The 23,162-nt window shown below is 63.4% G+C and overlaps 2 protein-coding genes and 3 non-coding genes across 5 annotated transcripts; all 5 read left to right on the top strand.

Annotated features, from left to right (window-relative positions):
* The first annotated feature begins 2,239 nt into the window (after positions 1 to 2,239).
* FHIP1B (FHF complex subunit HOOK interacting protein 1B) lies at positions 2,240 to 15,313 on the top strand. Its single transcript, XM_068142032.1, is given in 13 exon segments — positions 2,240 to 2,283; positions 4,462 to 4,661; positions 6,477 to 7,088; positions 7,611 to 7,769; positions 8,406 to 8,492; positions 9,113 to 9,280; positions 9,749 to 9,828; positions 10,144 to 10,322; positions 11,363 to 12,499; positions 13,128 to 13,306; positions 13,695 to 13,854; positions 14,512 to 14,663; positions 14,665 to 15,313. Coding segments are annotated over 12 exon segments (3,501 nt in total). The 5' UTR covers positions 2,240 to 2,283; positions 4,462 to 4,532; the 3' UTR covers positions 15,124 to 15,313.
* An 853-nt stretch (positions 15,314 to 16,166) lies between these two features.
* RPS11 (ribosomal protein S11) lies at positions 16,167 to 22,107 on the top strand. Its single transcript, XM_068142018.1, has 5 exons — positions 16,167 to 16,274; positions 18,205 to 18,336; positions 19,409 to 19,484; positions 20,714 to 20,843; positions 21,911 to 22,107. The coding sequence occupies exons 1-5, from the start codon at positions 16,260 to 16,262 to the stop codon at positions 22,032 to 22,034; spliced, it is 477 nt and encodes a 158-aa protein (XP_067998119.1). The 5' UTR covers positions 16,167 to 16,259; the 3' UTR covers positions 22,035 to 22,107.
* On the top strand, positions 17,049 to 17,135 carry LOC137445237 (small nucleolar RNA SNORD35). Its single transcript, XR_010988376.1, has one exon. It is a non-coding gene; the product is annotated as a small nucleolar RNA SNORD35 (small nucleolar RNA).
* On the top strand, positions 19,613 to 19,707 carry LOC137445242 (small nucleolar RNA SNORD35). The gene has a single exon (XR_010988377.1). It is a non-coding gene; the product is annotated as a small nucleolar RNA SNORD35 (small nucleolar RNA).
* Positions 21,118 to 21,204, top strand: LOC137445230 (small nucleolar RNA SNORD35). The gene has a single exon (XR_010988374.1). It is a non-coding gene; the product is annotated as a small nucleolar RNA SNORD35 (small nucleolar RNA).
* Positions 22,108 to 23,162: the final 1,055 nt, after the last annotated feature.

Genomic DNA, 23,162 nt, shown 5'->3' with positions numbered 1-23,162 from the left:
AGGTGGGGTTTGGAATGCTGTGGGTGGGGTTCGGGGGCACAGCTAAAAGCTCCTGGTGGTGGGGTTTGTGGGCAGTGGGCGGGGTTTGTGGATGGTGGGTGGGGTTTAGGGCTCTATGGGCGGAGTTTGGGTCAATGTGGGCGGGGTTTGGGTCCCTTTGGATGGGGTTTGTAGGCAGGATTTGGCCCCGTGTGGCTGGGGTTTATGCCTATGTGGGCAGGGTTTATGGGGCAGTGGAAGGGGTTTAGGCCGTTGTGGGTGGGGGTTGGGGTCAGGGGCCGCAGTTTATGTCCCTGTGGGTGGGATTTGGTATTGGTGGGGGGCTTGTGGGCGGTAGGTGGGGTTTACTCCTTGTGAGTAGGGTTTGGGGGGCAGCAGGAGGGGTTTAGGTCCTTGTGGGTGAGGCTTGTGGGTGGTAGGTGTGGTTTGGGTCGCGGTGGGCGGAGTTTATGGGCCGGGAGCGGGGATTGGGTGGGTGTGGGTGGGGTTTGGTTCGCTGTGGGTGGGGTTTGGTGTCTGTGAGCCAGGTTTGAGGTCGGGGGTTAGGGACTGGGGCTCTGGAGGCGGGGGCGGGGTCCAGGGGCTAGGGTTGGATTGCTGTGGGCGGGGTTTGAGGTCCGGGGGTTAGGGATTGGGGCTCTGTGGGCGGGGTTGGGGTCCGGGGGCGGGGGTTGGATTGCTGTGGGCGGGATTTGAGGTCCGGGGGTTAGGGATTGGGGCTCTGTGGGCGGGGTTGGGGTCCGGGGGCGGGGGTTGGATTGCTGTGGGCGGGATTTGAGGTCCGGGGGTTAGGGATTGGGGCTCTGTGGGCGGGGTTGGGGTCCGGGGGCGGGGGTTGGGTGGCTGTAGGCGGGGTTTGAGGTCCGGGGGTTAGGGATTGGGGCTCTGTGGGCGGGGTTGGGGTCCGGGGGCGGGGGTTGGGTGGCTGTGGGCGGGGTTTGAGGTCCGGGGGTTAGGGATTGGGGCTCTGTGGGCGGGGTTGGGGTCCGGGGGCGGGGGTTGGGTGGCTGTGGGCGGGGTTTGAGGTCCGGGGGTTAGGGATTGGGGCTCTGTGGGCGGGGTTGGGGTCCGGGGGCGGGCGTTGGTTGGCTGCGGGCGGGGCTGGAGGGGCGGTGGGCGTGTCCCGGGGCGGAGCCGTCGCTTGCGCTGCGTCGGGCGGCGGCGGCGGGAAGATGGCGGCGGGAGAGGGGGGCCTGCGGCGGGGGCGGGCGGTGAGCGGGGGACGGCGACCACCGGGAACGGGGGGAAGAAATCGCAACCGGGGCTGGGAATTGTCCAGGAAAGGGGGACCAGGGGAAGCCGGGAGAGGGGAAGGGGCAAACCGGTACCGGAACCCGGACAACCGCGAATAGGGAACGGGGGTGGGAAACCGGGAGCGGGAATTTGGGGGGGAGGGGGAGAGAGTGGGGGGAAATAGGCACCGGGACCCCGGGAATGGGACCCCGGAGGTGGGGAAATGGGCTCCGACCCTGGGAACCGGCGGGGAAACCTGAACTGGGAAGGGGAATCGGGAGGGGAAGGAAGGAGGACACCGGAACCGGGACACCGGCAACGGGACCTGGGGCGCAGGAAATTGGCACCGGGAAGGGGGCACCAGGACTTGGAGACCGAGGGAGAGCGGACCCGGGGGTGGGGGGAAGCCGGGGAGGGGGTGGGGGGGGACGACCCTGGGGAGGCTGCAGCTCCCCGGGGGCTCCGTTGCCGGTTGTACCGGGCCCCGGGGTGTCCTCATGGAGGGGGCGGGGAGGGAGGTGGTGATGCCGGGCGGGGCGGCCCCGGGGGGGTCCCGGTTTAGCGGGGCGGGGAGCAGTTTGGCCTGACCTGGAGCGAGGGACACCGGGAGGGGCACCGGGAGGGCATCGCGGCAGGGGGGGCACCGAGGGGCACCGGGAGGGTATCGCAGAGAGGGACACCGAGGGGCACCGGGGGGGACGAACGGAGGGCACCGCTTGGCGGGGGGGGCGCAGCGGGTATGGCACCGGGGAAGGGATACCGAGGGGCTCCGGGAGGGCATCGCGGGGGGGGGGGGGGGGGGGGGCACCGAGGGGCACCGGGAGGGACAACCAGAGGGCACCGCTTGGCGGGGAGGAATGGAGCAGGGGGAATGGCACCGGGGAAAGGGGTACCGAGAGGCACGGAGGGGGTCCTGAGGGCCACTGGGAGGGCACCGTGTGGGCACCGGAGCGGTGCAGCCCCGTGCCCGATCCAAATCCCCTCCTCCCCATTCCCCCTCCTCCAGGCCCGGTGCTGACCGGACAGGACCTGCCGTGACCTTGACCCCGGGTAGGTGGCGCTGTGGGCAAGGGGGGGGTCCCGCTGGCACCGGGCTGGGCAGCAGGGTGGGCAGCGGGGAGTGGGGAGGAGTGTCAGTGGGGGGACAGGGAAGAGCGACGGTGCCCACCAGGCACGGAGGGGCACCGAAATGGACCCCCTGGGATCAGTGGCACCACTGTGCCCAGTGCCACCCCCTGCCCAGTGCCACCCACCCTGCCCAGTGCCACCCCCTGCCCAGTGTCACCCACCCTGCCCAGTGCCACCCCCTGCCCAGTGCCACCCCCTGCCCAGTATCACCCACTCTGCCCACTGCCACCCATTGTGCCTAGTGCCCAGTGCCACCCACTGCCCAGTGCCACCCCCTGCCCAGTGCCACCCACTCTGCCCAGTGCCACCCCCCTGCCCAGTGTCACCCCCTGCCCAGTGTCACCCACTCTGCCCACTGCCACCCATTGTGCCTAGTGCCCAGTGCCACCCCCTGCCCAGTGTCACCCGCTCTGCCCAGTGCCACCCCAGTGCCACCCCATGCCTAGTGCCACCCCCACACCCCATGCCACCTGGCTCTCCTGGTACCATCCCAGTGCCACTCTCCCCACCCAGTGCCAGCCTCATGGTCACTGTGCCTGGTGTCCCTCCAATGCTTGGTGCCACCTCTGTGCTACCCCTTACGTCTAGTGCCAGCTCTCTGCCTGCTGTCACTCCCCTGCCTAATGCCACCCTCTGCCTGGTGCCACCCACTCCCAGGAGCCCCTTGACCTGTGCCAGTCTCTGTTAGGTCCTGGCACTGGGCATGAGGATGGCACTGGGGTGGTACTGGCCATGTCTATGCCCTGGTGTGTGCCACTGAGTGCCTATGGCATTGGGCACGTCTCAGGGTCCCTTGAGAGCCACACCCAGGCTGGCACCGCTTGTAGCAACCTCTCAATCCCCCTGGGGCCTGTGCCGGGGGGGTGCCACACAAGCCAGCTGCCTCCCAGTGGCATCCCTGTGCCAGGGTGACGAGGACCAGAACCCTCTGCTGGGCACCCAGATCCTCAGCATGGGTGCCAGGGGCTGGTCTGCAGGGTGGCACCGGTGCCAGCAGTGATACCACTGGGCACAGCTGGGTTCCAAGGTCAAAGTGCAGAGCTGGGGGTGGTGGCAGTGCCACTCCCCCTGTGCCACTTCCTCATGCTGTGCCACTCCCCCTGTGCCACCCTGCTGGCATCCCAGTGGCCCCTGTGCTACCTCAGGGTGCCTGGTGCCACCTTGGTGGCATCCCAGTGGGCCAGGTGCCAACCTTGGAGCCATCCCAGTGGCCCAGGTGCCAATCCTGGTGCCATCCCAGTGGCCCAGGTGCCATTCTAGTGCCATCCTAGTGGCCTGGGTGCCAATCCTGGTGCCATCCCAGTGGCCCAGGTGCCATTCTAGTGCCATCCTAGTGGCCTGGGTGCCAATCTCGGTGCCATCCTGTTGGCCCAGGTGCCATTGTAGTGCCATCGCTGTGGCCTAGGTGCCAGCCTTAGAGCCATTCCAGTGGCCTAGGTGCTATGCTAGTGCCAAGGTGGCATCAGGGTGACCAGGGCCAGCAGCCTCCACTGGGCAACCAGGTCCCAACCATTGGTGCCAGGGGCTGGCTTGCAGGGTGGCACTGGTGCCCATGGTGGTGCCACTGGCCACAGCTGGGTTTCAGGGTCAAAGTGCAGAGCTGGGGATGGTGGCAGTGCCACTCCCCCTGTGCTGCCCTGGTGGCATCCCAGTGGCCCCTGTGTCACCCCAGTATGCCTGGTGCCACCTTGGAGCTATCCTAGTGGCCCCAGTGCCAACCTTGGAGCCATCCCAGTGGGCCAGGTGCCATTCTAGTGCCATCAAAGTGGCCCAGGTCCTATGCTGGTGCCTAGGTGCCATCCCAGTGTCACAGGTGCCATCTTGAAACCCTCTGCCAGTGCCCAAGTGCCACCTCAGTGTGCCAGGTGCCATGCTGATGCTATCCCACTGTCCAAGGTGCCAACCTGGTGCCATCCCAGTGTGTCATGAGCCAACATAGCACCATCCCAGTGGCCCAGGTGCCATCCTGGTGCCATTCTGGTACCACCTCAGTGTCCCTGGTGCCATCCCATTGTCTCAGGTGCCACCCTTGCACCATCTCAGTGTCCCAGGTGCCACCCTTGTGCCACTCAACCTCTGAGTCCCCCCTTGTCCCCACAGCATGGAGAGAAGGTCTCCAGGGTGCCACCCATGCCCGTGAGCCTGCCCAGGTGCCAGCAGCTGCACAGAGGATGAGTTGGTTGACCAAGCTGCACCCACGGGCAGGTGGGCACCGTGCCCCCCGCGGTGCCAGCCTGCAGAGCCCAATCACTGCTGACCCTGAGACCTGCCTGATGGTCTTCAAGAACCACTGGGCACAGGTGGGGCATGGGCATGGGTGGGATGTGGGCACAGGTGGGGCCTAGGCACAGATGGGATGTGGGCACAGGTGAGGCATGGGCACAGGTGGGGCATGGGCATGGGTGGGATGTGGGCACAGGTGGGGCCTAGGCACAGATGGGATGTGGGCACAGGTGAGGCATGGGCACAGGTGGGGCATGGGCATGGGTGGGATGTGGGCACAGGTGGGGCCTAGGCACAGATGGGATGTGGGCACAGGTGGGGCATGGGCACGGGTGGGATGTGGGCACAGGTGGGGCATGGGCACAGGTGGGGCATGGTCACGGGTGGGATGTGGGTAGGAGGTGGACACAGGTGGGCACAGGTACAAGTGGGACATGGGCACAGGTGGGACATGGGCACATGGTGGTGCTGGAGGCCATGGAAGGGTGGGGGTGGTTGAGGCCATGGAGCTGGTGGAGGTGCTGGAAGGTTGGAGCTGGTGAAGGGTTGGAGATGATGAAGAGCTATAGGTGATGGAGGGTTGGAGATGATGGAGGGCTGAAGATGATGGAGAGTTGGAGATGGTGGAGGGTTGGAGATGACAGAGGGTTGGAAATAGTGGAGCATTTGGAATGGTGCAGGTATGAAGATGATGGAGGGCTGGAGGTGATGAAGAGTAGGATCTGCTGGAGGGTTGGAGATGGAGAGTTTGAGATGGAGGGTTGGGGATGATGGAGGGTTGGGGATGATGAAGAGCTGAAGGTGATGGAGTGTTGGAGATGATGGAGGGTTCGAGATAATGGAGAGTTGGAGATGGTGGAGGGTTGGAGATGATGGAGAATTGAAGGTGATGGAGAACTGGAGATCACAGTATCATAGTATCAGTCAGGGTTGGAAGGGACCACAAGGATCATCTAGGTCCAACCCCCCTGCCATGGGCAGGGACACCCCACACTAGATCAGCCTGGCCAGAGCCTCATCCAGCCTGGGCTTAAACACCTCCAGGGATGGGGCCCCAACCACCTCCCTGGACAACCCATTCCAGGGTTTCCCCACTCTCATGGTGAAGAACCTCCTCCTCACATCTAGCCTGAATCTCCCCACCTCCAGCTTCATTCCATTCCCCCTAGTCCTATCATGAATGATGATGAAGGGCTGGGGATGATGGAGAGTTAGAGATGATGAAGGGCTGGAGATGGAGAGTTAGAGATGATGAAGGGCTGGAGATGGAGAGTTGGAGAAGAGGGAGAGCTGGAGATGAAGAGTTGGAGATGCAGAAGAGCTGGGGATGATGGAGAGGTAGAGATGATGAAGGGCTGGAGCTGGAGAGTTGGAGATGCAGAAGGGCTGGGGATGATGAAGAGTTGGAGATGCAGAAGGGCTGGGGATGATGGAGAGTTGGAGATGCAGAAGGGCTGGGGATGATGAAGAGTTGGAGAAGAGGGAGAGCTGGAGCTGGAGAGTTGGAGATGCAGAAGGGCTGGGGATGATGAAGAGTTGGAGAAGAGGGAGAGCTGGAGCTGGAGAGTTGGAGATGCAGAAGGGCTGGGGATGATGGAGAGTTGGAGATGCAGAAGGGCTGGGGATGATGAAGAGTTGGAGATGCAGAAGGGCTGGGGATGATGGAGAGTTGGAGATGCAGAAGGGCTGGGGATGATGGAGAGGTAGAGATGATGGAGAGTTGGAGGTAACGGAGGGTTGGAGATGACGGAGAGTTTCAGGTGATGGAGGGTTGGAGACGGTGGAGGCCCGGGCATCCTTGAGGCCTCCTGCCGGCTCGGGCCCGGTGCTGGGTGGACAGCTGGGCGTCCCCCGAGTGCGGGCAGGGCGCCACCGCCTTCTGCCTGCCGCAGGTGCTGCGCGTCCTGGAGCGCGGCGGCTGCCGGGCGGCGCCTGACGACCTGAGCGCCGTGAGGAACAACACCTACCAGATGTTCAACCTGCTGGCCCAGGACAGGCCGCCCCGAGGGGCAGAGGACACCTCCCCGGGCCCCATCTTGGCCTTTGTGGCCTCGGAGAACCTCCTGGAGAGGTTGCTGCACTGGCATCTGCAAGGGGACTTCCCGGAGGAGAGGAAGGTGGAGCAGCTGAAGCTCTATGAGATGCTCCTCAGCCAGGCCCACCAAGGCCTCCTGGGCCACAAGGCTGTCCTGAGCCCCCTCCTGAGGCTCCTTAGCCTCTGCTCCCAGCCCACCTCGGCCTCCCTGGAGAACAGCCTGGTCCTGCTCCTCAACCAGCTCTGCGTCAACGTGGCCAAGGAGCCTTCCATCCTGGAGCTCTTCTTCCACAGCCAGGCCGACCAAGGCCCCGCCAACCTCATCATCTTCTCCCTCCTCATCCCCTTCATCCACCACGAGGGGGTCCTGGGGCAGCAGGCCAGGGATGCTCTGCTCCTCATCATGGCCATGTCCGCCGGCAACCAGGCTGTGGCCAAGTCCATCACCGACAACTCCTACTTCTGCCCGGTGAGGATGGAGGAGGAGGAGGATGGACGGGCCTAGGGCGGCACGTGCAGGGGCTTGGGAGGTCCTGGAGGGGTGGAGGTGGTGGTGGAGAAGGGGAGGGGTGGAGGTGATGGAGAAGGTGGAGTGGTGGAGGTCATGGTGGAAGTGGTGGAGGGTTAGAGGTGGAGGAGAAAGTGAAGGGTTGGAGGTGGTGATGGAGAAGGGTTGGAGGTAGTGGAGATGGTGGAGGGCTGGAGGTCATGGAGGGCTTGGAGGTGAGGGACATGATGGAGAGTTGTAGATCATGTTGAGCTTGGAGGTGCTGGAGGCTTGGAGCTGGTGGAGGGCTTGGAAGTGGAGGACCTGCCCAGGCAGCTGCTAGGCCTCCAGGCCTGGAGGCATCTCCCCCAGCTTCACTCTCCTGCCTCTGTTCCCCACCTGCTTTGGTAGCTGCTGCCTGGGCGGCTCTGGGGGGGTGGCTTTGGTGGTTGGAGGAGGTCCCTGGCTGGAGAAGGTCCATGGCTTGGTTGCCCACCCTGGCAGGTGCTGGCCACGGGGCTCAGTGCCCTCTACTCCTCACTGCCACGCAAGCTGGAGGCCCGGGGGGATGATTGGCACTGCCTGCGCCGTGAGGACTGGTTGGGGGTCTCCTCCTTGGTCCTCTTCATGAACTCCCTGGACTTCTGCAATGCTGTCATCCAGGTGAGGACATGGCATGGCGTCCCACCAGCACCACCAACCACCTCAGGCCTGGAGCTGGGAGGCAGTGGAGGGGGGGAGGTGGTGGAGGGCTTGGAGATGGTGGAGAAGGGGGAGGGTTGGAAGTCATTGAGGGTTTGGAGATGATGGAGGAGATGGAGGTTTGGAGATGGTGAAGAAGGAGGAGGGTTGGAGATAATGGAGGGTGTGGAGGTGATGGAGGAGGTGGAGGGTTGGAGATGGTGGAGAAGGAGGAGGGTTAGAGATCATGAAGGGCCTGGAAGGGGATGGAGAAAGTGGAGGGTTGGAGATGGTGGAGAAGGGGGGAGGTTGGAGGTCATGGAGGGCTTGGAGATGATGGAGGAGGTGGAGGGTTGGAGATGGTGGAGGAGGAGGAGGGTTGGAGATCGTGGAGGGGTTGGAGATGATGGAGGAGGAGGAGGGTTGGAGATGGTGGAGATGGTGGAGAAGGAGGAGGGTTGGAGATGGTGGAGAAGGAGGAGGGTTGGAGATGGTGGAGAAGGAGGAGGGTTGGAGATGGTGGAGGAGGTGGAGGGTTGGAGATGGTAGGGGGCCTGGAGGTGATGGAGATGGTGGAGAAGGTGGAGGGTGCTGAGCTGCAGGCATGGTCCTCTGCAGGTTGCCCACCCGCTGGTGCAGAAGCAGCTGGTGGATTACGTCCACAATGGCTTCCTGGTGCCTGTCATGGGACCTGCCCTGCACAAGGTGAGAGGGGCAGGGGTTGGAGAGGTGGTGGAGGGAAGGAAGTGGTGGAGATGATGGAGGTGGAGGGATGGAGGTGGTGGAGATGATGGAGGTGGAGGGACGGAGGTGGTGGAGATGATGGAGGTGGAGGGATGGAGGTGGTGCAGACGATGGAGGTGGAGGGATGGAGGTGGTGCAGACGATGGAAGTGGTGGAGGGAAGGAGGTGTTGAAGATGGTGGAGAGATGGAGGTGGTGGAGATGATGGAGGTGGAGGGATGGAGGTGGAGGAATGGAGATGATGGAGGGAAGGAGGTGGTAGAGATGATGGAGGTGCAGGGAAGGAGGTGGTGGAGATGATGGAGGGAAGGAGGTGGTGGAGATGATGGTGGTGGTGGAGAGTAGGATATGATGGAGAGTAAGATACGATGGAGAGAGTAGGATATGATGGAGAGAGTTGGAGGCGATGGCGGGTTGGAGATGATGAAGAGCTGGAGCTGAGGCAGGGTTGGCTCTGGCGGGGAGGAGCTAGCTCTCCGTGCACTCTGGCGGGGAGGAGCTGTCTCTGCTGGGGGGCATGTGGCTCTGGTGGCCCTGCTGGGGCCACGCCATCCCCTGGGGTGTGTGCCCTGCCCCCTGCAGACGTCCCTGGAGGAGCTGGTGGCCAGCACAGCCTACCTGGAGCTGTTCCTGCGCAGCGTCTCGGAGCCGGCCCTGCTCAAGACCTTCCTGCGCTTCCTGCTGCTGCACCGCCACGATGGAGCCACCATCCTCGACACCCTGGTCGCTCGCATTGGCAGCTCCTCCCGGGTCAGCACCCCAGGGTGCCCCTCGGCCACCCGCCCTGCCCCTCGGCCGCCCCAGGGTGCCCCTCGGCCACCCACACTGCCCCTCAGCTGCCGCAGGGTGCCCTTTGGCCACCCACACTGCCCCTCAGCTGCCGCAGGGTGCCCTTTGGCCACCCACACTGCCCCTCGGCTGCCCTGAGGTGCCCCTTGGCCACCCACACTGCCCCTCAGCCACCCCGAGGTGCCCCTCAGCCACCCACACTGCCCTTCGGCCACCCAAGCTGCCCCTTGCCCACCCACACTGCCCCTCAATGTTTAGATGTGCCCTTCAACCTCTAGATGGTGCCCCCATGATGCCCTTCAACCACCCCATGATGCTTCTCAACCACCCCATGGTGCCCCAGGTTGCCCCCCAACCACCCCAGGGTGCCCCTCAACCACCCATGGTGTGTCTGGTGGGTGCCCCCTAACATGCCAGCTGTGCCCCCAGCTCTGTATGGTGTCCCTGGGGCTCTTCAGGACACTGCTCAGCCTCAACTGTGAGGACGTCATGCTGCAGCTGGTGCTCAGGTAGTGCCAACCTGCCCCCTGCCACCCTGCCTGTGCCTCCTTCCTGTGTGCCAGTGCCCCCTGTCTGCGTGCCAGTGCCCCCTACCTGTATCCCTGTGCCCTCTGCCTGTATCCCTGTGCCCTTTTGTGTGCCAGTGCCCTTCCTGTATCCCTGTGTCCCCTACCTATATCCCTGTGCCCCCTACCTATGTGCCAGTGCCCTGCCAGTGTGTCCAGTGCCCTGCCTCTGTGCCAGTGCCCCCTGCTTGGATCCCTGTGCCCCCTACCTATGTGCCAGTGCCCTGCCAGTGTGCCCAGTGCCCTGTTTGTGCCCAGGTACCTGCTGCCCTGCAGCCACCTGATGCTGAGCCAGCGCCGAGCCGTGCGTGACCTGGACATCTACGGGAGGGCAGCTGCCAAGTTCCTCTCCCTCACCCCCCGCTGCTGCCACCCTCCTGGGCACCCCCCAGGGCACCCCCCGGAGTGCCAGGACCGCCTGGCAGCCTGGCACAAAGGTAGGGCATCAGGCAAGGCTGGGGGGAGGGGTGGGGAGCTGGCACTGGACCATGGGGGGAGGGCATGGTAGTGCCACCTGGCTTGAGATGGTCACCAGGGTGATGCCAGGTGGCATTGGGGTGGGCACTATGGTGTGGTGCCAAAGTAGGGCACTCAGGGGGTCCCAGGGTGGTGCCAGGTGGCTGGGTGCCAGGGTATGGCACTGGGTGGGGGTCACCAGGGTGATGCCAGGTGGCTGGGTGCCAGGGTATGGCACTGGGTGGGGGTCACCAGGGTGGTGCCAGGTGGCTGGGTGCCAGGGTATGGCACTGGGTGGGGGTCACCAGAGTGATGCCAGGTGGCTGGGTGCCAGGGTATGGCACTGGGTGGGAATCACCAGGGTGATGCCAGGTGGCTGGGTGCCAGGGTATGGCACTGGGTGGGAATCACCAGGGTGATGCCAGGTGGCTGGGTGCCAGGGTATGGCACTGGGTGGGAATCACCAGGGTGATGCCAGGTGGCTGGGTGCCAGGGTATGGCACTGGGTGGGGGTCACCAGGGTGATGCCAGGTGGCTGGGTGCCAGGGTATGGCACTGGGTGGGGGTCACCAGGGTGATGCCAGGTGGCTGGGTGCCAGGGTATGGCACTGGGTGGGAATCACCAGGGTGATGCCAGGTGGCTGGGTGCCAGGGTATGGCACTGGGTGGGAATCACCAGGGTGATGCCAGGTGGCTGGGTGCCAGGGTATGGCACTGGGTGGGAATCACCAGGGTGATGCCAGGTGGCTGGGTGCCAGGGTATGGCACTGGGTGGGGGTCACCAGGGTGATGCCAGGTGGCTGGGTGCCAGGGTATGGCACTGGGTGGGGGTCACCAGGGTGATGCCAGGTGGCTGGGTGCCAGGGTATGGCACTGGGTGGGAATCACCAGGGTGATGCCAGGTGGCTGGGTGCCAGGGTATGGCACTGGGTGGGGGTCACCAGGGTGATGCCAGGTGCCACCATAGAGGTGCCTCAGGGAACGCCTGCTCTGATGCCACCTCCCCCTCCCTCCCCACTAGGTGCCAGCAGCCCCACGTTGGACCCTTCCTCCTCCACCACCACCACCACCACCTCCTCTTCCTCCTCCACCTCCTCCTCCTCCTCAGTGCCTCCAGCAGCTGCCAAACCTTCCACCCCCTCTCGCCTCTCCTTCTTCAGCCGCCAGGCCCCCGAGGCCGCCGCCACCGCCGCGTCCCCAAGGTCCCCTGGCACCCCTGGGGGCAGCCCTTGGCACCACCCCGGTGGGCACTGGGAGGAAAACCCTTGGGAACTGGAAGGGAACTACCTGGAGTACCTGCGGGACGCTCGCCGGAGCGTGGAGCGCTGCGCCTGGGCCTGCCGCGTCTGGTCTGCCCCCTACGACGGGGAGGAGCCCACCCCTGGTGCCCACTTTGGTGCCAACCCTCTGGGTGCCACCCCTGGCAACCCTCTGGACCCCCCTAACCCAGGCCCCCAGACCCCCAGGACTAAGAAACGAGGCTTGCCTGAGGAAAGCTCCGGCCAAGGGAGCCCCCCGAGGGGGGAAGGCAAAGTGGAGCTTCAAGAGGTGGTGGCCAACGGGGTGGTGACCTCCACCTCTTCTTCCTCCTCTTCTTCTTCCTCCTCCTCTTCCTCCTCCTCTTCCTCCTCTTCTTCCTCCTCCTCTGGGGCTTGGCCTCAGGAGGATGTGGCGGTGAAGAAGGTTCGGAGGTGCCCTCAGAGGGGGCAGGAAGGGGAAGGGGAAGGTGGGGTGGGGGTCCCAGCCCAGAATGGGACCCCTGGAGGCGAAGGCAAAGCCAAGTGGGAGGCTCTGCCCTCGGTGGAGTGCTTGCTGGAGGAGATGTTGGCCCAGGCCCCGGCAGAGGCCAACGGCACCGGGGTCACCATCGAGGCCTTCACCCAGGAGCTGAAGGAGATCGAGGCCGAGATGAAGAACGGTGCCGGTGGTCCTGGTGGTGCCGGTGCTGAGGATGGAGTCCCAGCAGCCCCCCTCCAGGAGCTCCCTGAGCACCACCCCCACCTGTCCCGGGAGGAGGAGGAGGCCTTCGCCAACTTCGCCGCCGCTCCCGAGGGGGAGGCGCTGGGGAGGGCAGCGCCCAGGCCGCCGGAGCCCCTGGCACAGCTGTTGGGCAGCCCCCCCAGGCCGGTGGGGACACCACCCAGCCAGCCCTTCACAGGTGGGAGAGGGCGGGGGGGGGAGGGGCTGAGGTGGGAGCACAGGGTGGGGATGGGAGCATGGGGGTGAGGTGGAACCATGGGGTCGAGATGGAATCATAGGGTCAAGGTGGAACTATGGGGTCGAGATGGAACCATGGGGTTGAGGTGGAACCGTGGGGTCGAGGTGGAATCACAAGGTCAAGGTGGGACCATGGGGTCGGGGTGGAACCATTGGGTTGAGGTGGAACCATGGGATCAAGGTGGAACCATTGGGTTGAGATGGAATTATGGGGTCGAGGTGGAACTATGGGGTCGAGGTGGGACTGCGAGGTTGAGGTGGGACTGTGGGGTCGAGGTGGGACTGTGGGGTCGAGGTGGGACTGTGAGGTCGAGGTGGGACTGTGGGGTCGAGGTGGGACTATGGGGTTGAGGTGGGACTATGGGGTTGAAGTGGAATCACAAGGTTGAGGTGGAATTATGGGGTTTAGGTAGAACCATTGGGTCAAGGTGGAACTATGGGATCAAGGTGGAACCATGGGGTCGAGATGGGACCGTGGGGTCAAGGAGGGACCGTGGGGTTGAGGTTGGGCTGGGTGGGGCCATGGTGGGCAGGGCTGGGCGGTGTTGGTCACGCAGCGCCCCCCGCAGGCCCCTTCGTGTCGGTGCTGTTCGGCAAGCTGGAGAACATGCCCCACAACTCGCTCTACGTCAACTGCCTGCTCACCGGCCTGGTGGCCCAGCTGGCCTCCTACCCACAGCCCCTGCTCCGCTCCTTCCTCCTCAACACCAACATGGTCTTCCAGCCCAGCATCAAGTCTCTGCTCCAGGTAACCCCCACCCGCCCTGGGGCCACCAACATCCACCCTGGGGTCACCAACATCCACCCTGTGCTCACCACTACCCAGCCCAGAACCATTACCCAACCCAGGACACCCATCCTGCCACCACAACCCAAGCTGGGGCCACCACACCCCAGCCTGGGGCCACCAACATCCACCCTGGGGTCACCACAATCTGCCCTTGGATCCACCAACATCCATCCCGGGACCATCATCACTCAACCTGAGACCTTCACCCACCCCAGAACCTTCACCCTGAGACCTTCACCCACCCCAAGGCCTTCACCCTGAGACCTTCACCCACCCCAAGACCTTCACCCTCTGACCCCCACCTCTTGGTGAGTCCCATCCCCACATCTCCTCTGTCCCCTCCCAGGTGCTGGGCTCAGTGAAGGCCAAGCTGGAGACCTTTGCAGCCACCCAGGAGGACTTCCCGGGGCTGCTCCTCAGAGCCAGACGCTTCCTGGTGGCCAGGGGCAGGCTGGAGGGGGGAGAAGGCCCCAGCGGGGGGGGCAGCCTGAGGAGGGAGACCCCCGGTGAGGAGGGGCTTAGGGGGGTTGGGGGAGGGAGATTTGAGGGGAGCTGGGGGGGTTGGAGAAAGGATCTGGGGGGGCTCTGGGAGGGAGGAGTTGGGGGGCTGGGGGGTTGGAAAGAGGATTGGGGAGTGCAGGGGGGCTGGGAGGGAGGAGTTTGGGGGGTTGGAAAGAAGAAAGAGGATTGGGGGGAAACAGGAGGGCTGGGAGGGAGGAGTTGAGGGGCTGGGGGGGGTGCGGAATAACCTCCCATCACAACCCCCCCTGTCATGACATAAGCCCCCATCACATAACCCCCATCAGGACATGACCTCTGTCACGACACAACGCGCCCCATCATGACATAAATCCCCCTCTTGCGACATAACCCCCCCACTGCGACATAACCCCTTCCCCTATCACAACATAAGCCCCCCATCATGACATAACCCCCCCATTGCGACATAAGCCCCTATGCCAACATAACCGTCCCATCCCAACACCACCTCTTCCCCTATCATGACATAATCCCCCATCATGACACAACCCCTTCCCCTATCACAACCTAACCTTCCTGTCATGACACAACCCCTACCCCTATCACAACCTAACCCCCTCACCCCATCTCGACATAACCCCTTCCCCTATCGCGACGTGACCTCCCCCCTGCCTCCCCCGCAGGCCGCAGCCGGAAGCCCTCCCTGGGGGAGCTGCTGCTGCGCCACGCTCACAGCCCCACCCGCGCCCGCCAGGCCGCCCAGCTGGCCCTGCAGCACGCCCGGGGGGCTGCCAGCCCCTCCCCCACGGCCACCCCTACCGCGGGCACCCCCGGGGGGAACCCCGAGGAGGCCGGGGGGGGGCGCGGGGGAGGGGCCCGGGGCCGCCCCCCGGGTGAAGAACGCAGTCTACTGCGCCGTCATCTTCAGCGAGTTCCTCAAGGAGCTGGCGGCCATCGCCCAGGCCCACGCCGTGGCCTCCCCCTTCCTCACTGAGACCCCCCCCCGAGGAGTGACCCCCACCCCCCACCACCCCCACCGCAATCACCCCTCCCCCCCTCGCCTTGGGACCTTTTTAATTTATTGGGGGAGCTGTAGCTCGGGGAATGACCCAGGCAGGACCTTGGGAGGGGGTGGGGGGAGGGCATATCCTGAAAGAGGGGAGTGGGGGGAGAGGGGGGTAAGGGGGTGGGGGGGGGGTGGGCTGGCTCTGCCCCTCCCTCCCCCCCTTTGTTTTTTTGGCCCCCCCCCCCCAGTTTCACCACCACCTCGTGCAAGGGGAGGGGGCTCTTGGTGATGTGGATCTTGCGGGGAGGCCTGCATGAGGATGGAGATGAAGAGGAGGAGGAGGAGGAGGAGGATGAAGATGAGGAGGGGCCACCAGTGGTCCCTGCTCTGTAAAAAACCTTTTGGGAATAAATGGTTTGGTGAAGAGGCATCACCCGAGGTTTCACAGGAGGGCTTGCACCTGACCTTTGGGGTCCACCTTGGGGTCACCTCCACCCCTTGGGGACCTCCCCATGGCTTGGGGTCACCTCTACACCTTGGGGTCATCTCCACAGTTTAGGGACATCCCCATGGCTTGGGGTCATCTCCACACCATGGAGTCATCTCCACACTGGCTTGGGTTCACCTCCACCCCTTGGGGACCTCCCCATGGCTTGGGGTCACCTATATACCTTAGGGTCATCTCCACACTGGCTTGGGGTCACCTCCACCCCTTGGGGACCTTCCCATGGCTTGGGGTCACCTATATACCTTAGGGTCATCTCCACACTGGCTTGGGGTCACCTCCACCCCTTGGGGACCTCCCCATGGTTTGGAGTCACCTCCACACCTTGAGAACTTCCCCATTGCTTGGAGTCATCTCCACCCCTTGGGCACCTCCCCATGGCTTGGGGTCACCTCTACACCTTGGGGTCATCTCCACAGTTTAGGGACATCCCCATGGCTTGGGGTCATCTCCACACCATGGAGTCATCTCCACACTGGCTTGGGGTCACCTCCACCCCTTGGGCACCTCCCCATGGCTTGGGGTCACCTCCACACCTTGAGGTTTCAGGGTAACTGGGGCAGACTGGGACCGTCTGGGACCTGCTTTTTGGGGCAACCAAGGCAAGCTGGCTGCATCTGGGCCCTGGCTTTGGCATTAACTGGGACAAACTGGGCCAGCCTGGGGCCTTGTTTTGAACCAACCACAGCGCATTGGGTCGGTTTGGGCTCGTTCCGGCATCCTCCCCCGCGCTAAGGCCTCGCTTTCGTGACGTCACTTCCGCTCCGCCGCCTCAAGCGCCTTGCGTCGATTTGGGCTCGTTCAGGCCTCTCCCCACCCCCCCCGCGCTAAGGCCTCGCTTTCGTGACGTCACTTCCGCCCCGCCTCCATAAGCGGCGCCGCACGCGGCCGGGCGGCCCCTTTCCGGCGCGCGCTCCAAGATGGCGGACACGCAGGTAGGAGGCTCCGCGGGGCCGGCCCCGGGCGCCTGGAGTCGCCCACCACGGGGGGCTGCTGGGGGGACTGGGAGCTCCGGGAGGCTCCCAGGGGGTAGGGTGGGGGAGCCTTGGGGTTGGGAAAGGATGGAGCAGGTCCTGGGAAAGGGAGGAGCTTGGAGGGGGGGGAGGGGAAATGGGAATGAGGGGTAGGGGGAAGGGGAAATTGTGAATGGGGGCTAGAGGAAGGGGCATGGGGGGGACGGGAATGGGGGAGAGGGGAGGTGGGATGGGGGGGACCGGGACTGGGAACCTGGGGAGGAGGTGGAATGGGAATGGGGGAATACAGGGGATGGGGAGCAGGGCTGGGAGGGAATGGGGGACCGGGAATGGGAAATTGGGGATGGAGGGGACCGGGATTGGAGGGTCCTGAGGACGGGGAATCTGGGAATGGGGGTTATGGGAAATGGGAAGTAGTGGGAATGCAAAATAGGGAATGGGGGTTACAGGGGATGGGAAACGGGATGGGGGAGGGACAGCAGGAATGCGGGGTAGTGGGAAGGCTACTGGGGAAAGAAGATTTCAGGGATTGGAGTTGGGACTAGGGATGGGGGGGATTGGGAACTCTCCCCCGAGGAGATGGGTTGGGAGCCCTGGCAGGAGGGAGCTGGGGGCAGGAGATCCGCTGTGTGAGCTGGGCTGGGGATCAGCCATGGGATCCAGGATGTGCAGCTGCAGGGAGCTGGGATTTGCAGCCATGGGATCTCGGCTGCTGCTGAGCCCCAGGCTGCTTGCTGGTGATGATGTCCAATCTCACGATGGTCTGCAGAGCTCCCCTGGGGGGCTGCTGACAATGCCAATGGCAGTGGCTGAACCAGCAGTGCCTCTGGGGCCAAGCTTCTGGAGGTGCAGCCTCCAAAGGGGTGAAGATTCATGAGGAAGGGGGAAAACTGGGGGGGGGCTGAAGGTGCAAGGCAAGGTGGCCCTCAGGGGGTCCAGGTGCAAGGGGAGGTAGCCTTCAGAAGCTCCAGGTTCTGGATGAGACCAGACCCTCCTTTTTCCCCCTCCTCCTTCTCCTCCTTCTCCTCCTTCCCCAGACCCCTCCCCAGTTTCCTTGCCCTGCTCTGGCCCTGCCCCAGCCCTCAAGGTCCTCCTGGCAGGGAGAGCCCAACCCTGCCCCCAGGCTTGCAGCTGTGGGCTCCCCAGTGCCCAGCCCAGGGGCACAATCCCTGCCCTGCTCCTGCTGCCCACCCCATTGCTGCTCCAGCCCAGGCTGCTGCTGCCCTCCTTGCCCACCTGGGCACCCCCTGCCTCCTCTCCAGCCTCTGACACCAACCCCCCCAGGGCCTTTCACCCCCAGGCATTTCCCAGCCCCTCTGCCCCAGCCTGGAGCCTTCCTGGGCTTGCCATGAGCCAGCCCCTGGAGCTTGTTGGGAGCCACCCCTTGGCTTTGGTGCCCCTCAGCCTGCAGCTGTGTGGTTGTCCTTGCAGGGATGTGCAGACTGGGGAGAGCAGGAATTGGAGATACTCAACATGGGGATTATTGGGAATGAAGTGGGAGTAGGGATGGGAGTTACTGGGAATGGAGTTAGGAGCAGGGGTGGAGATTGCTGGGGATGAGGGAGCAAGAATTAGGGTTACTGGGAGTGGAGCTGGGAGCAGGGGTGGCAGTTGCTGGGAATGGGGGAGAGCAGGGATTTGGGATTACTGTGATTAGAGTAGGACCAGGGATGGAGATTGCTGCGGATGGGAGTTACTGGGAGTGGGGGAGAGCAGGAATTTGGGGGTACTGGGAAGGGAGATTGCTGGGAATGGAGTTGGGAGCAGGGCTGTGGAGACTGCTGGCACTGGGAAATGGGGTTCCTGGTGACTGGGGGTTACCAGGATTGGGTTCTGGGGTGCTCTCAGTGTAGAGCTGCTGGTGACTGTTCCTTACCTGTTTGCCCCCCAGACAGAGCGAGCCTACCAAAAGCAGCCAACCATCTTCCAGAACAAGAAGAGGGTGCTGCTGGGGGAGGGGGGCAAGGAGAAGCTGCCCAGGTACTACAAGAACATTGGGTTGGGCTTCAAGACCCCCAAGGAGGTGAGGAGACAGCTGGGGGGGCAACCATCAACCAACCTTGAGCTGCTGTGGGCCCAGCCATGGGGGAACATCTGCCACTTCTTGGAGCAACCTAGGCCAGGCTTTCACCCTCTTTGGCCCAAGATGAGAAGATCTCAGATGCTCCCAGCTTGGGTATTTGCACCCAAAGCAAGGAGGTCCCTGGGTGGTCCCAGTTTGCCCCAGGACAAGAAGGTCCCAGATGGTTCCAACTCATTGGCCCCAAGGTGAGAAGGTGCCCAGATGGGTCCCAGTTGGCCCCAGGACAAGAAGGTCCCAGATGGTCCCAACTTGGCATTATTGGACCCAAAACAAGAAGGTCCCACGTGGTCCCAGCTCCTTGGCCCCCCAAGATGAGAAGGTCCCAGTTTGCCCCAGGACAAGAAGCTTCCAGGTGGTCCCAACTCGTTTGCCCCAAGGTGAGAAGGTGCCCAGATGGTCCCAGTTTGGTCCAGGACAAGGAGGTTCCAGATGGTCCCAGTTTGGTCCAGGACAAGGAGGTTCCAGATGGTCCCAGTTTGGTCCAGGACAAGGAGGTTCCAGATGGTCCCAGTTTGGTCCAGGACAAGGAGGTTCCAGATGGTCCCAGTTTGGTCCGGGACAAGGAGGTTCCAGATGGTCCCAGCTCATTGTCCCAAAGATGATAAGGTCCCAGCTGGTCCCAGTTTGCCCCAAAGCAAGGAAGTCCCAGGGGGTCTCAATTTGGCATTCCTGGACCCACACCAAGGAGGTCCCAGCTTGTTTGCTCCTTGGGGAAGCTTGGCTTCTCCTGGGTGGGAGTTGACTGCTTCTGGGTGGGGGGTTCTTGGGGGGGTGACTTCTTATTGAGGATGGAGGCCTGTCCTTGGGGGAGGTTGGCCTCTCCTTAAGGTTGGAGCCTTCTCCTGGGGGAGGAGTTGATGTCCTGCTCTGGGGGGGGGAAGTTGGCTTCTCCTTGGTGGAGGCTTCTTGGGAGGGTGCTTCTCCTTGAGGATGGAGGCTTCTCCTGGGGAGTAGAGGCTTCTCCTTGGGGGTGGAGGCCTGTCCTTGATGGTGCCTCCCTCTGCCCTGGCAGGCCATCGAGGGCACCTACATCGACAAGAAGTGTCCCTTCACCGGCAACGTCTCCATCCGCGGCCGCATCCTCTCGGGTGAGTCCTGCAGCCTCCCAGCAGCAACCTCCTTCCCTCTCCCTCCCTCCCTTCTCCCCCACCATGGCCACCTGCCTTGGGGTCAAACAGGGGGTGCTGAGAAGGAAGCTCCAGGCTGGTCCTCGGGCTGCAGATGATGTTGATGTTCTCACGATGGTCTTCCGAGCCTCGCGGTGAGGAGGCTCTGAGGAGGAGGCCGCAAAGGCTTTGCTGATGCCTGGCCTCAGAGGACCAAGGCCTTGGGGGTGGGAAAAGCCTCCAGGGGTTCGTGGGAGGGGGAGGGGAGATGGTAGATGAGGTGGGGAGGAGTGGGGCCCTCTAGATAGCTCCTTGGTTGGATCTTCCAGGTGGGTGCCTCTAGGTTCCAGGTGGCTCCTACTCAGTTCTTGGTCCCTGTAGGTTCCAGGAGGTTGTTCTAGGGTGGGTCCCTCTGGGTCAAGATCTTGGTGGGTATTCCTAAATCTTAGGAGGGTCCCTCTAAGTGGGGCCTTCTCAGTTCTTGGTTGTTCCAAGTGGCTCCCTCTGGGTCAAGATCTTGGTGGGTCCTCCTAGATCCTAGGAGGGTCCCTCTAAATGGGGCCTTTTCAGTTGTGGGTCCCTCTTGCTGTGGCTTCTTCCTCACTTCTTCTCCTGCTCCTCACCCAAATTCCACCTGGAGCACTGTGTCCAGCTCTGGAGCCTCTGTGCCAGGAAGGATCTGGAGGTGCTGGAAGGTGTCCAGAGCAGGGCCACGAGGAGGAGCAGAGGGCTGGAGCTGCTCTGCTCTGGAGACAGCCTGAGAGAGTTGGGGTTGTGCAGGCTGGAGAGGAGAAGGCTCCCAGGAGACCTTCTTGTGGCCTTCCAGGATCTGCAGGGGGCTCCAGGAAAGCTGGGGAGGGACTTTTGAGGGTGTGAGGGAGGGATAGGACTGGGGGGGGATGGAGCAGAACTAGAAGTGGGGAGACTGAGATTGGATGTGAGGAAGAAGCTCTTGCCCATGAGGGTGGTGAGAGCCTGGCACAGGTTGCCCAGGGAGGTGGTGGAAGCCTCATCCCTGGAGGTGTTGAAGGCCAGGCTGGAGGTGGCTGTGAGCAGCCTGCTGTGGTGTGAGGTGTCCCTGCCCATGGCAGGGGGGATGGAACTGGCTGAGCCTCGAGGTCCTTTCCAACCCTAACGATCCTGTAATGACCTGAGAATGTTGCTCTCCCTTTCCCTTGCCCCCCTGGTGCCCTGCTGGGTGCTGTCCCCAGGGGTGGTGACGAAGATGAAGATGCAGCGCACCATCGTCATCCGCCGCGACTACCTGCACTACATCCGCAAGTACAACCGCTTCGAGAAGCGCCACAAGAACATGTCTGTCCACCTCTCCCCCTGCTTCAGGTCAGCAGCACCCCCAAAACCCCCACCCCAAAACACCAGGGGCTCCCAAAGGGCCTGCCTGACCCCCAGCCTTCGCCCCCGAGGAGGTGGGTTGGGAGCCCTGGCAGGAGGGAGCTGGGGGCAGGGGATCAGCTGTGGGAGCTGGGATGCAGGCCCTGGCCTGGCTGTGTGAGCTGGGCTGGGGATCAGCCATGGGATCCAGGATGTGCAGCTGCAGGGAGCTGGGATTTGCAGCCATGGGATCTCGGCTGCTGCTGAGCCCCAGGCTGCTTGCTGGTGATGATGTCCAATCTCACGATGGTCTGCAGAGCTCCCCTGGGGGGCTGCTGACAATGCCAATGGCAGTGGCTGAACCAGCAGTGCCTCTGGGGCCAAGCTTCTGGAGGGGCAGCCTCCAAAGGGGTGAAGATTCATGAGGAAGGGGGAAAACTGGGGGGGGGCTGAAGGTGCAAGGGGAGGTGGCCCTCAGGGGGTCCAGGTGCAAGGGGAGGTGGCCTTCAGAAGCTCCAGGTTCTGGATGAGACCAAACCCTCCCTTCCCCCTTCCTCCTCCTCCAGACCCTCCCCTCTTCCTTCTCCTTCTCCTCCAGACCCTCCCCTCTTCCTTCTCCTCCTCCTCCAGACCCTCCCCTCTTCCTTCTCCTCCTCCTCCAGACCCTCCCCTCTTCCTTCTCCTCCTTCCCCAGACCCCTCCCCAGCTTCCTTGCCTTGACCCAGCCCTCAAGCTCCTCCTGGCAGGGAGGTTCCAACCCTGCCCCCAGGCTTGCAGCTGTGGGCTCCCCAGTGCCCAGCCCAGGGGCACAATCCCTGCCCTGCTCCTGCTGCCCACACCATTGCTGCTCCAGCCCAGGCTGCTGCTGCCCTCCTTGCCCACCTGGGCACCCCCTGCCTCCTCTCCAGCCACTGCCACCAACCCCCCCAGGCTCTTTCCCACCCGGCACTTCCCAGCCCCTCTGCCCCAGCCTGGAGCCTTCCTGTGCTTGCCATGAGCCAGCCCCTGGGGCCTGCTGGGAGCCACCCCTTGGCCTTGGTGCCCCTCAGCCTGCAGCTGTGTGGTTGTCCTTGCAGGGATGTGCAGATTGGGGACATTGTGACCGTGGGGGAGTGTCGCCCCCTGAGCAAGACCGTGCGCTTCAACGTCCTCAAGGTCACCAAAGCCGCTGGCACCAAGAAGCAGTTCCAGAAGTTCTGAGGTTTTTTTGCCCCCTCCAAGTCCCTGGAGGAGCTCCCTGGGATGAATAAACCAAACTCAAACCCAAACTAAAGGTCTCTGAGGAGTTGGTTTTGGGGTTCTCTGGCACCTGGCAGCCACCAGTGGCGCAGGGAGGGAGGTGGAGGAGGAGGAGGGAGGGGTGGGGGTGGGGGAGGGGGAGGGGTTGGAGGCTTTGGCCTGGGGGTGCCAAACAGTTCTTCGTTTGGTGGTGGGGATGAGGAGGTTTGGGTGGGGGAGGAAGGAGGATGTGCAAGGGCTTCAGCCTGCTGTGCTCTCAGCTCCAGGAGGGGCTGAGGAAGGAGATCTGAGGTCTGCTTCCAGCCTGAGTTCTAGGAGGGGTTGAGGAAGAAGATGCAAGGCCTACCTCCAACCTGAGCTCTGAGCTTCAGGAGGGGCTGAGGAGGAGGAGATCCAAGGCCACATGGGAGGAGACACCAAAAAAGCTCTTTCCTGGGGGGCTGCAGGCTGATCCCAACAGCTCCTGGGGGTTCAGCATGGTACCCACCAGCAGCAAAGGCTCAGCTTTGCAGAGTCATGGAATGGTTTGAGTTGGAGAAGACCTTGAAGGTGATGGAGTCCAAGCATGGCCTCAGCACTGCCCCAGCACCACCACCCCATGGCCCACAGCTCCACAGCTTCCCAACCCCTCCAGCCATGGGGACTCCACCACTGCCCTGGGCAGCTGCCACAGGCCTGGGCACCCCTCAAGGGGCACAAATTGCTCCTCAGGGCCAAGCTCAACCTCCCCTGCCACAACCTGAGGCCATCTCCTCTTGGCCCAGCCCTCAGGAGCAGCCCTTGAGCCCCAGCTGGCTGCAAGCTGCTCTCAGGGAGCTGCAGAGAGCCACAAGGTCTCCCCTCAGCCTCCTCTGCTGCAGCCTCAACCCCCCCAGGGCCCTCAGCTGCTCCTCACAACTTCTCCGGACCTTTTCCCTCCTCCAGACCCTTGTCACCACCTCAGGAAGGTTCCCAGGCAGTAGTTCCTGTGGCCACCACACTTCAAGGAGGGCTTTAGACCTCACAACTCCTCCAGACCATTCTCCTCCTCTTCCAGACCCTTCACCACCTCGGGAAGCTTCCCAGGCCCCAACTTCCTGATGCCACCAC

This window comes from Melanerpes formicivorus, unplaced genomic scaffold (assembly GCF_026170545.1).
Source record: "Melanerpes formicivorus ecotype bairdi unplaced genomic scaffold, bMelFor1.0.p_v2 SCAF_1, whole genome shotgun sequence".
NCBI lineage: Eukaryota > Metazoa > Chordata > Aves > Piciformes > Picidae > Melanerpes > Melanerpes formicivorus.
Note: the sequence above shows the minus strand (reverse complement) of the source record. Positions and strands in the feature narration are given on the sequence as shown.